At 39.1% G+C, this 11809-nt stretch overlaps 1 protein-coding gene across 1 annotated transcript; it reads right to left on the reverse strand.

Annotated features, from left to right (window-relative positions):
* Positions 1–305: 305 nt before the first annotated feature.
* Positions 306–1122, reverse strand: LOC115739388 (uncharacterized protein At5g65660). Its single transcript, XM_030672442.2, has 2 exons — positions 740–1122; positions 306–606 (listed from the first exon to the last, which is right to left on the reverse strand). The coding sequence occupies exons 1-2, from the start codon at positions 968–970 to the stop codon at positions 436–438; spliced, it is 402 nt and encodes a 133-aa protein (XP_030528302.1). The 5' UTR covers positions 971–1122; the 3' UTR covers positions 306–435.
* Positions 1123–11809: the final 10687 nt, after the last annotated feature.

Below are 11809 nucleotides of genomic sequence, written 5' to 3' on the forward strand. Positions count from 1 at the left end.
CAGCACTTCCTTTCTCATCCAAACCCTCATTTCCCAAGTTTTTTTTTTTTCTAAATTGAGTTTCAACGTGTCAAGTTATCTTTCCCTTTTTTGCGATCATCACAAATTCTCGACGTCTTCTTTTTTCTGGTGCGACGATTAGAGTCGAAAATCAATAAAATCGATGACTAGTAATTATTCGGTTGTAACATAAAATAATTAAAAAAAATCAATGTGAGAAACTTCTCTTTTCAATCTCTCTAGCCAGAAAAGCTACCGATTTAATAAAATACTCGTTCGTGTTTCGGGATGATAAGATAAGCATATACAAACATCGCGACCACCTTTCATTAAACAATGAATTGCGTTTTCGGCTACATTAAAATAAATTTTCCGATACTTATATCTACAATCGTTAAAGGGGGCGGGAATATATTTCATTCTGCCTATGCTTTGCTAATACAGAGGAACTGGCAGCCGAGGCGGCTTCACCGGCTTCGGCGCTTTAACGACGGCTTTTTTCTCTTCTCGGAGAGGCCGGCAGGGACATGGCAGCGCTACGAACTTCGGTACCGTGTCGCCCGGCATCAAAACCGGCAAGGTCTGGCTCTGGTTTCGCTTCACATCCTGAACGTTCATGGAAGAAGACAAATCTTTATTGGAACGAAACGTTGCGGGAAGTAAAGCTTCCCATGCAAAGAGCTCAAACCATGTGACTTCTAGGAATAGCATGAAGCTCTAGATAGCTAGAAAAACTTACCATGGAAGGGGGAGCGGATTTCCAGGGCGGGTTTTCGGTGTCGGCGTCGGGATCAGCGTCCTCGGAGGAGGAGGATTGGCGGAGGGACCGGAGCTTGTCCCAGTGGTAGCAGCAGGAGAATATGCCGCTGAGGGTGAAGATGACGATCAGGAGGAGGGCCGTGCCTAGGGGGAACCCGAGGGACGGCCGGGACGCGTCCGCGTGCGGCGGGGAAAGATCCGGGCTCTCCATCGTCACCTATACTCGTCGGTCTGGATCTGGATCTGGATCTCGATCTCGGTCCTTCTCTCATGTGTTTCACGAGGAGGGAGAGAGATGGAAGAATTGACGGTGGGGGAAGTTCAGGGGAGGAAGGGAGGGTGAAATGTTCGTGCGACCTCGAGGACGAGGGTCGGGGGGGTTTATAACGAGAGCGCAAAAAAGATTTTAGCCCTAAAAAGAAAATGTTATGAATAAAGAAAATGATTAAAAAAAAAATGGGAGTGAATTACAGGTGAGCACGTGTAAAGGAGGGTACATCGAGTGTCCGGGGCATAGTACGGAAGACGGCGGGGTCCATGCACTGTCCAATTTTGTGACTTGAGCATGACCTGAGGTTGGAGTAGTGAGGGAGAAAGGAGGTTTGGCTGTTGATGATGGGAAGAAATTGAAAGGGAAGATGATGATGACTAACAAAAAAATGGCCCCCAAAAAAAAAAGAAAAAGAAAATGACATTGTTGGATGAAAAAAGAGTAAATTCTACCCGTTAATTGCAAATTACTTGACATTATATTTATTTCGACGTTCGGTAAAAGAGCTGTAAAAAAAAACTATAAAAATTTATGATTTCTTACGATTCGAGAATTCATCTCTCTCTTGAGTGGAGCATAGAGATGCCTGAGGAAGTTTGAAAGGGAGGTAGAAGATAGCTTAAAGTGTGAAACCAGGAAAGCTCCAATGTAAACGGGCTCTAGCTGGAAGAGGGAAAAGTTGCTCTTCCTGAATTATTTTTTCCCCCTTTTGCTTTCTCTGTGCAAATTGCAACTTTTTTTTGGGGGGTCAGAAATGCAAATTGCAACTTTATAGTTGTGCCCCTTTTGCAGGGGAGTCTGAAAGGAGAACAACAGAACAAATTAGAAGATAAGAAGGACACATGCAAGTGCGTTCATACGATCCAGCTGTCTATGTAGTTGTGTACTTTGCTTCATAAGTGGACGGACATAAAAAAGCAGCTTCTTTTGTCATGAAGGAATGATGCCGGTGGAAGGACAAAGTGCATTAGCATCTTGTACCCTTTTTAAATATGTTCTAACTTGATTCATGTCTGCTCATTCCAATTCAGAGAAGTTCGGAGATTGATGAGTTCGTCATTACAGTCTCCACGACGTATGGAAAATCAAGAAGTATTTCGACACAAGATGGGAAAGGCCCAGGACAAGAATTGACCGGAGGTCATTCATGGCGTGATCCAACTTTGGGGAAGGCAACATTGTCCAAAAAATCCTAAACTTAGTATATTTTTGCCAATTCAGTCCAAATTTTTCTTTTTTAATTTCGTCAATTGAGTCTTAAAAATTTTCACATTTTGTCAATTGAGTCAATCCATACAACTCAGCCCAAAGCTGGCGATGTGAAGTCGGACCATCCTATGTGGCTCGATCGGCGCGGATGTGGATCTTTTTACTATTTTTTTTAATTTTTTTTCTTTCTTTTCTTTTCTTTCTTAAAGTGGCCGACAAGAAAATCGAAAAAAATATTAAACACTTTTTTGATGTGAAGGCATGTTTTAATCATCCTTGAAAATATGTAGAAGTAAATTATTGTCAATAAAAAAAATATTTTGCATTAATTAATTATTTTAAGTAATATAAATGATTATTTTCAAGAAAATATTTTTAAATTATTTATTTTCTTCAAAATCAACAGAATCTTAACGAGTAAAATTGGTAGCCACTTCCTTTTTCTTGTCAGCCGTAAATTCAGACATAAAGTCGAAAAACTGTTGGGGATCTTAAACTAACAGATTTGAAGGATGGACTAAGCTCATGGGACTCTTTCTCCCGAAAGTTGCGGCGAATCTTATTGTTTGCTTTTGGCAGAAGAGATTTATGGAGCACTCCACATGAAGTGAAAACAAGCAAAGCCAGTTTTTGTAGGGACCACTGGGCCTCGGTTTCCCCTACCAAAGAAAGACAGCTCTAGAGGAGCACAAATTCTATGTATCCAACCAAAATCGTGCCTCCCATAGAGCAGGCCCAGCCTTCATTTGTTTCGACCCGGCGGCATTTATACAACCCCTACTCTTCTTGTTTCGCGAAAAATAAATAATTAAAAAAATATTTCTTAAAATGATTATTTGAAATGATTAATTAGTGAATAATGTTCTCACTATCGATAATAATTTATGTCTAAGCATTTTCATGAAAGATGACAGTATTTTCCTTCATTCATTTTTGCCAATGATGCAAGTGACTATTTTTAGGATAATATTTTCCAAGTTATTCGTTTTTGCTTAACAAACGGAGCCCGAGTTATGTGTTTCGGTTCCTTTACTTCGGCTTCGTTTTTTTCGCAAAAAATGAGTGACTTGAAATTTTTTTTTCTCGAAATGATTGTTTATATCGCTTAGACCGACAACATTATAAATCTAAACATTTGTGTAGACTATGATAATATTTTTCACTCATTCATTTTTGTAAGCGATACAAATGATCAGTTTTAGGAAAATATTTTTCAAATAATTTATTTTACTCAAAACAAACAGAGTGTTAATGAGATTACGTGGGACCACTGCTAATTGTTCTTAAAACTTAAGCTCTTAGATGAATGTATTATTTAACATTCAACTATTCTAACACTTTCCTTCGCGCTTTTGAAATAAAATATCTTAATCCGGAAGAAGAAGCATGACCTAACCAAGAACGCCAAGTTTCGGATCGTGACACTACGGCTACAAAACCAACAAAGGAATTTGAAATATTCAAGGAAATAAACTCAAATAGGCGTTTCACTCTACAGACTGTCCCAATAGTCTGTCCTGTCTGGAGATCTAGCACATGACAACCATGAGAAGAGAAGTGGACATCGAATCCAAGTTTACACAATTGTCCTACCGAGATCAAATGTAGGGACAGTTTGAAAACGATAAATGTGTTAGGCAATTTCATGTATAGATAACTCTCATTTGAGAATTATCGGTTGTATGAATAGTAGGAGCATACGAATTGATTGATTTGATTGAAACAAATCATAATTGGAAGTCATATGATTACAACAGGCAAAGTAAGAAATATCATGAATCAGAAGTACATGAAGCGACAGACATAATGGAAGGAATGGAAAAGCTAGGAGCATCAAATTCTCGAAGAATGGAATGAAAATCCTCTAATGAAAAAACGACGGACAATCCATTGGGAGAGGCCTTAACGGCAGCAGTAGTAGCACATGAAGCGGCATGTGGACCGTGGTTCCAGTGTTGATTGGCCATCCCTGTAAGTTGCTTAGATCGTAGTCGATGGCAATTGGACATCGAAACTCCTAATTTATCCATACTATGCATTTGACCAGTTTCAACACACTAGATTGGACGATAATGCGAAAAAACAGTACCTAGAGAGGCGATACGGAGAAAAGAAGGCCACGAATGGACTCAACAAGTCAAAATACCTAGAGAATCGATCCGTGAATGCCAAGAACCGATAAAAAATGCTTGATCCAATTCGGAAAGTGCCTCGGAACTGATCGGACCGAATCGGTCGACGATCAACGGTTAGTCAACAGTCAATGGACAATGCTCAATGGTCAAGCGCTGAAGTGGTGGTATGACGGGGCAGCTAACATGGCGAATGACGTGGCACGCTGGCACTACTGAAACGTGCACGTGGATGGCACGTGAGCGACGCCAGTGCAGCGGTAGGCACTTCAGGCGCGTGTCGCACTAAACGATGTGTGGATCTCAGCCGCAATGGCGCGTGCAGGTGCGCGACGGAGTTTGACAGCGTGGTTTCCGGCCTTGGACTTGTTGTAGGACGAAAAGGTGGGGTGGTGGTGTTCGTTTTTCTGAAACAAGCTGCCAATAGCATCGGAACAACATTCAAAAGCGTTGGCTGTCCAGAGGCGCATGACTTTGACTCGCAATCGCGCAGCGGGGTGCGTTGGAGCGAGCGCATCGGCGGACGGCGACGAAATTTTGAGATCTGGCAGTTATAAGGGCTGTGAGTCTGGCAGTAGGGCTGGCTCGTTGAAACAGGCAACGAAAAGAGTTGGTACAGTACTCCAGATTGGCCGATTCGGCAGAAAATGGACATTGGCGTGGCTGTCGGCAAAAAAAAAAAAAAAAATACACTCGACGGCCACTTTGCCAAACGATAATGGCTCTGACTGATATCAAGTTGAGAATTGAGGCAACAAAAAATTCCAGACACCATAGCTAAATAAGAGCCGTAGGCCTTGTTTGGTATCTGAAAATTCTCTAGTCTTTTTTCATTTTCATTGTCTAAAAAGAATGAGGGTCCAAGAAAGCACGTTCGGTAGCATTTCGAGAAGGGTTTCAAGCTATTTATATTGATGGCATAGATGGTGAAATAGCTGCTCCTCATAATCATTTTTTTAGGAAAAAAACCACCAAAAATCCTAAATTATGCCAACTATGACACATTTACCCTAATTTTTTTTTGTGACACCAAAAGCCCCAAACTTTTACTCATGTGACACGTTTGCCCCAAACTTTTTCTTATGACACCAATGTGACATATTTATTCCAAACTATTTTTTTGTGACATAAAAAATCCTAAACTTATATCTGTGTGACTCGTTTACCTCAAAATTTAAGATAAATATGTCATATGCCTATAAATTTGAGATTTTTGGTGTCACAACAAAAAGTTTGGGATAAATATGTCACATGAGTACAAATTTATGATTTTTTGTGTCACAAAGAAAAGTTTGGGATAAATATATCATACCGGCATAATTTAGGATTTTTGGTGGTTTTTTCCCAAATTTTTTTTTTATCAAACTCTTTTTTTCCCCCAATTTTTCAGCTCCATTTCAATAACCGGCACCACACGAGCTACGAGAGTGGTCATCACTCTCTGTGCAGAGACAAAAAAAAAAAAAAATAGAAAAAACACGCTGTTGTCTTGGAAAATAGATGTCGTGTTGGAATCGAATTTCAAAAGGCCAAAAAAGAAGAAGAATATTAAGAAAGATTTTTGCTGGTCCCTTCAATTTTGGCTCCCAATCAGAAAGTGATAAGCCACGTTTTGTTGGACTTTGGATTTCCGTGCGTGAGTAGGACTTCGCCGGCTTCGTTTCCTTCGTCCCACACAGGGTAATTATATCACTGTACTTTCGGCCCTTACACAGTACGGATATTCATAGTCAAAAAGAGCGAATCTTAAAGATTTTTTCTACACGCTGGAGACTTCGTTGAGGGAAGTTGTTAAGGTGTACTAATGTGTCGTATTGTCTCACTTTCCAGACGTTTTTTTTTCACTGTCACATTCCAGCTCTTCGTCATTATAGAAAATGACACGGTTTGTTTAAGGAACGCGGCCTTATAATCTTGAATAATCGATAAACAGATCATAACCTTTCGGGAAGTTTTAGCCATTTCCGCTACATCATATTCAATTCTTTCTTAGTAAATATGTACTTTAAATTTGTATGATATATGAAACTTTTTTTTATTTTGAATGACCTTCCTGTACTCCTTCACAATTCTATTATTTTGAATACTTTTTTTTTAAATGCATAATTTTTTTTTGCTTTTGTTTTTTGCTTTTTCTTTCCCCTTCTTATCCGGCCGATCGTCAACCAAAGTCATAGTCGGCGATCGGCTGTAGGTGAGCGAGACAAAGCCTTGCCATAGGCCGACAACCGGCCCAAGTCGAAGGGAAAAGAAAAAATAAAAATAAAAATAAAAAAGTAAATAACAATAAAATTTATTAGAAGTAGTGCATGGAGGAAAATCAAATCCAATTCACCATACCGATATTTTTCAATTCATTTTTATGTTTCAGCCGGACACTGAAAAATAATGTCATTTTCCTAAAAAGACTTCCTGAAAAATAATTTCTAGAAACAAATCATTTTTTCGCGAAATGAACGGAGTCTAAGGGTGCGTTTGTTTGGCGGAACACAATATGTAAACGGAAAATAATTTTCAATAAATCATTTTTCAGGAAAATGGTTAGTTTCCTTTGTTTTGTGATGTGTGGCCGAATTTCCGGTGTTTGGATCTTATTTGAAAAATAATTCAATCTCATAACATTATATCAATTAAAAAAAAAATGTAAGTTTTAAATATTTTTTATTCTATTAATTTTTTTATTTTTTTATTTTCTTTTTTCCTTTACCTTCTTCCTCCACTGCGACTCCTCTTCTTCCTCCACTTTGACTGGCCAACGGCTGCAATGGGTGAGCTCGAGCTCAACTGCGGAAGGCGAGCCTCAAGCTTGTCGGCCGAAGGCGAGCGAGGCTCGGCCTCGAGGCTATGTCTAGCGAGCTCAAGGCCAAGCCTCATCGGCAAGATCGAGCCTCATCGGGCTATGCCAATGACTGGTCATCGGACGTCACCGAGGCCGACGACATGCCAAAGGAAAAGAAAAAAAGAAAAAAAAAAGAAAAAGATAAAAAAAAAACAATAAAGGATATATATTGTAATAAAATATTAAATATTAAAATATTAAAAAATTCAAGAGGAGAAGTTCGGAAAGTGTTTTTACCTCTTTAGATTGAGTAGTTCACTTTCCTGAATTTATATATCAAAATTTTCGTTGATTGGAAAGTATTTTTTGTTGACTTATCATTTTCGACGAACCAAAAGGGTGAAAGTTCGGAAAACCATTTCCCGGTAATCACTTTCCCTAAAGTAAACATACCCTAAGTAATATGTCGATCCTAATGCTGATTTGAATAAAACAGTGGTTGATTTATATATGGAGTTCTCTAGAAAATTGTAAGTGATTAGTTGACTTCTTGCGAGCACTTAAGATTTTAGGTCCCCAAATGATTTGAGAAATGATTGGTGGCGGCTTTTAGAACAATTTAAGACTAACGCACAGTGGAAATTGGACTTAAGGAAGGGAAGACTCCAGGACACAGACAAAAGGTCGGATTTTGAAATTGTACCGTTTTTCATCTTTCGATATTGATCTTCATCGCTCGAAAAGTTATTCTCGGAAAAACCGGTTCGCACGGTGGAAAGGTCAACCGCTACAGCGTTCTCTGCTGGTTTTCTCCCCGGAATGAGTTTTTTTTTTCTTTCTTTGGTCGGAATGAGGTATCGAAAACTCTAAAGTAGAGGATGTCCAGACAAATTTACCTCCCATGTAACAGTAGAAGAGCACTTCCCATGCGTGTGAAAATATATAAATAAAGCAAAAGAAATGAATTCCAAAACATTTAGTCCGACTAGGGAGATGCATTTCAATATTTGCGTAATAAGAAATACAAACTAGAGTAGGGGAAGTGGTAATAATTCCAAAAAAAATCACTATACGAAATATGGAAGACTCGTTTTATTTGTTGAATTACAGTTTGGTCCCGCGTTTGATGCTCACCGATTCACCATGAGTGTTTCGTGGGGAAAATTACCAAAAAATTCTTAAACCTATTACATTTGTGCCAATTTAGTATTAGACCTTTCAATTTGGCTAATAAATCCTAAACTTCTGATCGTTTGCGGATTTGATCGGAAATTGTTGACGTAGACGCAAATCATTTTACGCGGCACGACCGGTGATGACACGAACAATTTTCGCAATCTTCTGAATTTTTGTTACTTTTTGATTTGCTGTTTTTTTCTTTACTTTTTTTTTTTCAGTATGGCCCGCAAGGGTCACCTGCCGTGGGCAAGTCGGCCCTTGTCCAGTTTGGGTGAGGCCTTCATGGCCGGTTGGCCCTCGTCGGCACATTGAAAATAAAGCAAAGAAAAAGAGAAAAAAAAAGAATTATAAAAAAATACAATTCTTTTTTAAGAAATTAAAAAAAAATTATCCATGTCTGCGTCGACCATACTACGTAGGACAACAAATATCAATTTCATCGATTTCGAGCCAAAATTGACTTGAACGACTAAATTGACAAATTGTGAAAATATTTAGGACTAAATTGGATAAATTGAAAGGTTTATAATTGAATTGACACAAGTGTAACGGTTTTTTTTGTTGTCGATAATTTTCCCTTCTTTCGGAGGATTTATAGGCAAAAATCTGTTATCAAAACTATTTGCTGAGTTTGTTTTATTATTCACGATACATCCAGAAGTCCACTTGCATGTCTTTTCCCAATCTGTATGCAAACCGCGTTCGATTCCAATGCCCGTACTAGCCCCATGCATCTTCCTCGTTGCTTCCGAACGTCACCGTCTTGAATGACATATCGAAAGAAATGTATATGTGGTGGACCATGGGAGGAGGTTTTCCATTATATTGTGTACGGTGATAAATTTCGAACAGCATTTAGGGCAAGAATGTCATATTTTTTTTTTGTGGATTTTTTCATGCTTTCGCTGTCGATTGAAAGATTTGGTTTGATATCAGCTGGGACCAAGGGGGTTGAGAATTCAAAAGAACATTATTACAGCCCAATCAAGTTTCCGTGCGTGGTTAGGTCTTTTTCCGACCTCGTTCCTAAAAAATTTCCATCTTTAGGTTCAATTCTAATTGAGTCCTGTGCCTTTTTTAATCTCAAGAGAAATCGTATACTTGCACTCTAATATCAAATCTGCCCACGCGTCCATAATAGCCACTAGTTCTTCCAAAATAATCAACGTCATGGCCAATCAGAGGTTCACTATTAGAACCAATGTTGATAATCATGAGAAAAACCGGTGGCAATTTTTGGATGCTCAGGCAAATTTGAGACTAGAGTGAGAGTTAATGTTTTGAACTATTTAGAATCATAATCAACACTATGCCATTTTGTAAGCTCTATTGGCTTTGCTTGTAGGGTTTTCTCGGAGACCCCGGTAGCGCCATTATAATGGAGAGTAGGACCATACTGTAGACAAGAACTTGCCTTTTGATTTCAATCCAGATTTTTATTTTTAGTTTTACACACATGCTTTTGCAAATTGCTTTAGTTATCAGTAATTTCAATCCGGATCTAAGTGAGGACCGCGAGCTCTTGCCACCTGCGACCCTTGCTAGTGTACGGCAGAGGGCTCACACGTCCTCCTCTAGTGGCCGACGGCCTCCCGCTGGCCGTAAAAAAAGAAAAAGAAAATAAAAAATAGTCAGGAAAAATGTTAAAAAAAAATAAATAATAACTGAAATATTTTAAAAAATTAAAATATTATTAAAACTTACCACATCAGCATCGGCCGGCCAAAAGGATTGAATGACTCAAATACAAAAGGTTTATGACTAAATTGATAGAAAAAAAAAATATTAAGATCGAACTAACACAATTATAATAGATTTAGGATTTTTTGAATAATTTTTTGCCTACATGATGTCGTCCGTCTCCTTGATGAGCTAGAAGGCGCAAACGTCTCAGGCTCGCGGGGAATTCCTCTTTGTGAAATCCCACCAACCGGAGGTACTTGCCGCTTTCTAGGCTGAACAATAGCTTCATCATCCACCATTTGATCCTCGAACAATAACTCGGGCGTACATTCATGTCAAAGGACGAGTACTTTGCGCAGATTCGGCGCCCAAGTTCCCCAGCTCTCGAACCCCTTCGGAGAATCGACATCGGCCTCGGAGAATACTTTCCGGACATGTTTCTGCTTGGCTGCTTTTATAAAGGAAACCACAGTCCTGAGGGAGTTCAATAGAATCTCACCGTCCAAAATTAGTTGTGTTCAAAGCATGAAGCAGTATAATTACCACAGACTTGGTCATTACTCCTACTATGTGCTATCAGTTATCACCTCCTCAATAACACGTTGCAACTAGCCAAGAAAATGGGCTTGCATCGGCACGCCTCGCAATTTGTTCGAGCCCAATGGATTTTGGGGCCGGGAATGGGCAGGAGAGCTTAGCCCTAGACCTGGTCCGGCCCAACCTGCCCGTTCACTCGTCTAAAAGTACTGCACCATTCGGGGCTATAGTCCCATATCTTCCCAGGAACTTCTTCGGAATCATCTATAGCTTAAAAGGGAAAAATGAAGGTATTTGATTGTGGTTATTGTTAAAATATGTCTCAAGTTTGAGCCGAACACATATACTGTATAGAGTTGAGCTCGAGCATGGGATTGAGAAACCGAGTTTCTTTTTGTACTCACAGTTCAACATCAAACCGTCAATTTCAAGTTAAACTTTGTATCAACAAACTACTTCAAATCAATTCAATACCTTATCTTAGACTCTCTAGTGCATTGACCCACTAAATTAGTATGCTACTCCATTCCTCGCAGGCCAACAAATGTGACGCTAGTGGTCTTCAAAACTTCATCATGCCTCTAAACTTCAACAAAAGCCCCGTGAGAGCTTGATTCCTGAAAAAGAAAATCACAATCAATCTTCAAGAGAGTTTCAGAAAGGGCATAACGTAATAAAACTTTGCAGTCAAATCAACCAGTAATACTTATCAAATTCATCGTCATAATGATTGGCATTAAGTAAGAAATGGACAAAAAAGTGGAGTATATTATGTTGAAAAAAATGACAAATTATACAATTCGTTTCCAATAGAACGAGAAAACATTTTAATAAGAGGCTCTAAGCTATTACGAAGTATGTATCTCATACACCATGAAAAGTTTTTCTAAACATTTGGGTTTGTTTAAGATCCGTCCTTAACCCCATGTAAATTCCTGCAACGGGAGATGTGTCACTCGCAATCATTTGGCAATTTGGTGATCGACACATTGATCAAACTCTCCAATGATCCGCAGCGCATATAGTTCTAAGCAGTTCAAGAACTCCAACTCGTCGAGGCCCTCGACAATCCGTGGCTCGTTGACCAAAGAGATGGACAAGTACTTGAGGTTCTTTAAGTTTGACAAACCACCAAGACTTTGCAAACCACCAAAAGAATAAAGTTGCAAGTGTTCTCACGATTCCGACATACCTGACAACTCGAATTTCGCCTATCTTAGGGCAACTGTATAGGCCTGAGACTCTGCAAGTTACAGAAGA

This window comes from Rhodamnia argentea, chromosome 11, assembly GCF_020921035.1.
Source record: "Rhodamnia argentea isolate NSW1041297 chromosome 11, ASM2092103v1, whole genome shotgun sequence".
Lineage (NCBI taxonomy): Eukaryota > Viridiplantae > Streptophyta > Magnoliopsida > Myrtales > Myrtaceae > Rhodamnia > Rhodamnia argentea.

What these genes read in the sequence shown, in the direction of transcription:
- LOC115739388 (XM_030672442.2), bottom strand. Translation starts at nt 970, where the DNA reads ATGGAGAGCCCGGATCTTTCCCCGCCGCACGCGGACGCGTCCCGGCCG. An exon ending in AATCCGCTCCCCCTTCCATG is followed by an intron (nt 607 to 739) that starts GTAAGTTTTTCT and finishes ATGAACGTTCAG; the next exon opens with GATGTGAAGCGAAACCAGAG.